Source organism: Malania oleifera, chromosome 2 (assembly GCF_029873635.1).
Source record: "Malania oleifera isolate guangnan ecotype guangnan chromosome 2, ASM2987363v1, whole genome shotgun sequence".
NCBI classification, from domain to species: Eukaryota; Viridiplantae; Streptophyta; class Magnoliopsida; order Santalales; family Ximeniaceae; genus Malania; species Malania oleifera.
This window is the reverse complement of record NC_080418.1, coordinates 143,873,986-143,879,175: the sequence shown is the minus strand read 5'-3', so window position 1 is coordinate 143,879,175 and position 5,190 is coordinate 143,873,986. Positions and strand designations below refer to the sequence as shown.

At 35.7% G+C, this 5,190-nt stretch overlaps 1 protein-coding gene across 2 annotated transcripts in view; it reads right to left on the bottom strand.

The window, feature by feature from the left end:
- Window positions 1–826: 826 nt before the first annotated feature.
- LOC131147860 (uncharacterized) overlaps window positions 827–5,190 on the bottom strand; it is a 62,781-nt gene continuing 58,417 nt past the window's right edge. The window contains exons 10-12 of one of the 2 annotated variants that reach the window (XM_058097480.1): window positions 4,161–4,311; window positions 2,162–2,327; window positions 827–1,281 (exon numbers count right to left, since the gene is read on the bottom strand). In XM_058097480.1, the coding sequence (XP_057953463.1) occupies window positions 1,232–1,281; window positions 2,162–2,327; window positions 4,161–4,311 (367 nt within the window). In that variant the 3' untranslated portion in view covers window positions 827–1,231. Of the gene's footprint in view, window positions 1,282–2,161; window positions 2,328–4,160; window positions 4,312–5,190 lie in introns of those variants that run through there. The other variant, XM_058097481.1, reaches the window with a different exon arrangement.

The following is a 5,190-nucleotide window of genomic DNA, read 5'->3' as shown; positions in this document are numbered from 1 at the left end:
ATATATATATATATATATATATAAGAGAGAGAGAGAGAGAGAGAGAGAGAGAGAGAGAGAGAGAGAGAGAGAGAGAGGTTGAGAGGTTCATTAAAGCTCCCCTGCCATATGCCAATGCCATGTGCATTGACTGTTGCCTTCTCTTTTGAGTGATGAAGTAGTTACAATTAAATTTCACCGTGTGAACCCCAACCTCAAGACACAACCGTAGGAAGTAGGAATTAGGAAGTAGGAAGAAGGGGAAGTAAATCTTCTTAAAAGTTCCTTCGGACCCTTCTACTAGTTGAGCTGATGTAATCTTTTTACCACTGACATGAAATTTGGATCAATTTGTAAAGATTTGAACAAAATATAATATATAACTATAAAATTTCTTTAAAATTGATAAAAATAAAATTTAAGCATCAAAATCTATACTTTCAAACACTATTTTATTACTTTAATTTAAGTAATATTACTACCACTAGTGCTCTTGTTCGGCTCATGATACAGGTGTTCATCCAAACTCTTAAGTTCAAATTACAAAACAATTCTCCCAAATAACCATTGGATTTTGTCCAATGGTTAATCGATCAACCCATAAACCAATTGAACATCTGATTCGTCGTTCAACATTACTTCAAGCCCAAAAGAATAAAAAAAAAAATTAAGAGTTTTGGGCAGGGGTAGAAACAAATTGTACGTTTGTTGAATTAGGGAATCTAGAAAATATGGAGTTGAGGACCCATTCTGGGTCATTGCAATAATCACCCAACTACCCTAAAAGGTAAAGCATTAATGTATAAGCTTACTGCACAACCATTCCACCGACCGAAGCAAGGGCCCATACAATTAAAGAAACATTAATAAGAAGGAAAGCTGTCCATACAAACAGAGCTCCTCTGAACTTGACAAATGACAGTAATAACAAGTTGAGCAATGAAAGCCACGTTCAGAATTTACATGTTCCCAACCAATCAATACGTACAAACAGTATTGAGTTCCCTCCTAACAATGGTTGCTTGAGATCTGAACTTGTAGCAATGCCAACCAAGGAGAGAGAACTGAATTTTACAGAAGGAAGCTCCATGCTTATTGCACCTTACCTGGCTGGAACACCTGTTTGGTAGGTTGATTTGGAAACTAACATGAAAATTATCCCGTGAATGTCTGGTCCATAATCTAAAACCAGGCTGGTCCCGAGATGACAAAACATCAAAATAATTCATGCAGCTACAGCCAAATATCTGTTTCATGCCGCAAAATTTGATTGTGTCGCTGTTGATGTTGTTGCTGCCCTGGCTGAAAATATATCAATGGAAGCCATTCAAATTGGTTTAAAATATATCAGATATTGTTCTCATTAGTTGAAAGAAAAACAAAATGGCTGTGTCTCTCTCTCTCCCGGGAGGGAGGGAGAGAGGTATGGTAAAAAAATAAGCCAAACATTGCCCAATTATTTTGGTTGTCATTGTGTTGGGAGTCGGACAGCTGCATCTGTAGCCTAATGACAGATACCAAAATACCCAATTCTCATTTCAAAAGATATAATGCTTTGACCCCTCCCAGCCCACCCCTGCCACCCAACAAAAACCACAAATAAGATGTACAAAAAGTCTCTACCATTTGAATAGGACGAGGCAACTTTAGCAATTAATGATCAGCAGGATCCAGTTTCTGTTAACATAAATGATAAACATGATGCTACAAGTTCACGCTAACTCTTTTGAATGCTATGTAAGGCTAAGAAAAACTAATAAATCTGATTTAAAAAATGGATTGATCATCTCTCTCTCTGCATGTGTGCTTGTGCGCACATTCACAAAGCATAATGAATGAGTGCACAATGTGCAGACATGAGATAAATAAAAATGACAATCATAATGAAATGATTGTATGAGTGCATAATGCGCATAAGAAGAGAAAAATGACAATCATAATGTGTATGAGTGCATAATGTGCAGGCAAGTAGATCTTAACAGGTGGTTTATTCCTCTCTTTATATTCATCAAACAGAGTTCTCTAGATAGATTGAAGGAGGATTATTCCTCTCCTTGTATTCATCAGAGTTATCTAGTTAAATTTTGAAGGATATGCCTAGGTACGATGCATGAACACAACAATCACAACCAACACACTAACCCTTGATTAACATTGAACAAGACAAGCATATGTCACTTACCTTCATCTTTTCCCATCTTTCTTCTGCTGCGCCATAGAAGCCGAATTGGTGAACCAGAGAACCCTGCATCTGACCGCAATTGCTTTTCCATATACCGCCGATATGTTTCAGGGAAAAGTTTTGCATCATTAACAAAGAACACAAATGTGGGCGGCCTTATAGCTGCCTGGCAAAGGAAACCAAGTGGAGAATGGGTACATGTTATTACAATTTCATATAACAAAACAAAAGTCCAATACATCAAGTATGGAAAAGACACCAAAAAATTACTTGGTGTCGGGGCAATGCATTAAATAGTTACTACATTTTATGAGTCAAAATGAAAAATGGAGCTGATGGAATTCATGCCAAACACAGAACCATTTCTAAAGAGCTATTCAACCGTTTACGGTACAGCACAAATAACTATACTTGGAATAAAACAAAGCATTATGTGTCATCTCTTTGGAATGTGTATGTTTCTAGTGATAGGTTAAAATTTTTATTGTGTGCGTGATGAGTCAAACACCAAATGGGAGTACGAACTGTGTGCACACGCAGGTACATATTTTACATTAAATGTCATTTAAGGTCATACATATTAAGTATATAATAAATGTTTAATATTAAATGTTTTTTATAACTTTATATTGTTAGGGGAGCACACAATTCGGTTTGGTCTAGTCTTTCACGCTTATATGTCAAACTAAACCAAGCCGAAGTTATAAAGAAACTAAGCTAAAACATTATGATTTGGTTCACTTCGACAAAAATATTATTCAAGCACTTCACATTAATTAAAAATACAACATGAATACATAATATTTATTGGGGTTTGTTTCAATTTTCTAGTAATCAAACTGAATCTTTCTAATAAATTGAAACAAATTGAATAGTGTTTCAAACCAAACCAAACTAAAAATGCAGTTTGATTTGGTTGGTTTATGGTTTAAATTGAATAGTGCACACCCCTACACATGACTGAGTGTTGAAAGGCTACAATATACCTATATGTAAAGAAAATAACAATAAATTTTAACAAACAACACCACCAAAATCAACAAAGCCTCAAGTCCCACAAGATCAGGTTGGCTACATGAATCCTTTCCCACCAATTTGTACAATCTTAAACAGTATCCTGTGACAAATGGACTATCACATTCCAAGTTATTCTAGGTCCATCCCTCCCTTCTACTGTCGGTGTCACTATGCCTAACCTACTGTGAATTTGTCCATTCCTCAATTTATTTTTTAGGGTTATACCTCTTGTACACCTTAGCATTCTCGTTTAGGCAACTTTTACCTTTTGGATATATTGCTTCTTAGTTGTCCAACATGATGATACATATAGCATAGTTAGCCTTACAGCCATCCTATGGCACCTTCTTTTAATTTTATGTGTATTCTAAAATCACGCAACACGCTCGAGGCTCTCGTCCATTTTATTCAACCTGCTTTACCTCTATGCATATGCTGTATGCATTTCATCTTCTTCAATTTCACCTTCAACTTGCATAACAAATCCAAATTTATTAGTGCCGCTAAAGTTTAATCTTTCCTTCAGCATTTCACCTACGATGACTAGAATTGCATTATTTCAACTTTTTCTTAAAACCTCTTGACAGGTTTTAAACTGCCTATCAGCTATCTCACACAATCCTCCTCCTTTACCAAGTCTTGGGACCAGCTGTCCAGAAAGAATTAAGAACTAGAAGATTAAAAATAAAATATATAATACGTGCGACAAGTGGACAACTGGACATAACAATAATAATAAATATATTTGATGAAAAATAATCTATTTATAAATTAATTTCTCAAGGCAACACCAGTTACAAAAGTAATCAGCTTATGATTTCTTTGTACTCAAAAGTATCCAAAACAGATGCATTTCATATAGACACATTTAACAAGGCATTTTATCTCTTATAGTAATGCCCCATGGAGACATGCAGCCAATCAATCCCAAAAACTGTAAGAAAATGTGCACCAGAAGTCATAAACACAGAAACAAAGGTACCTGAGTGCAGTAATAGACACGCCCTCTCTTTCCACTTCGTGTCCTTGGAGGTGGCTTAAAAGCAAGCGCTTCCCGTACCACTTGATTTAATATGGAAGTACCTAGTCTTCTTGATCTCTCTTTTTCAACCATAGCAGCAGCAACAATGATTCTGACACAAAACCCAAATTAGTAATAATTCACAATAGGGGCATACCATTCTAATAGCACATTAATTGTTTCCTTCCATGGACGTATAATGTACAGGAACATTAACACAGCTACTTTTTTTTAAGATAATAAAACAAGTCTGTTAAAAAGAAAACTTAATTACAATGAAATGAGTATAAGAAATCCTCCAAGAAAAAAGCACAAAAAAATAAAGGAAACTAACAAATTACATCAAAGCTGCCTTCCAATCCTTCTGAATATTGGAAGCAAAAGACCCCCCAAAACCCCCAAAAGAATGAGCTCAAAAAGAAGCAAGAAAAACAACTTTCTCCCAAAGGAATCTTGAAGAAGTCTGCTGATCTTTGAAAACTCTAGCATTCCTTTCTAGTGAAAGCAACCAACAGAGATAAATACTTTCACGGTTTCACCTCATTCACCATACACGATGTCACTTTTCAAAAAATTTTAATAGAGCAGTGATGTTATGACTGCTGGCTTCATGGACCTTCCCTGAGATCAACATTGGGAGGTCACATGCCCAGCAACCATATACACAGTGACCTCCCATAGTTTCTTTTTCACTTCAGTTCAATTATTTTTCAATAATCTCAAACCTCCAATTCTCACATTTGTTACACTTTTTGCCACTTGACCTTGGTTTGATGAATTCTTTGCTCCTGAAAACATATCACTAATTTTGTAAAGCACATGTAATACATCTATTACTGTTACTGTGCATAAAAAGCCAGTTAGATTGAGCGAACATAAAGGAGTTGAAGTCAACCATGCAACCTGGAAAATCCAAATAAATCAAACTGGGTCGTTTCACAACTTTAGAGCACATATGCTTTCAGAAGGATGCTAGGTTTCAACATCACAA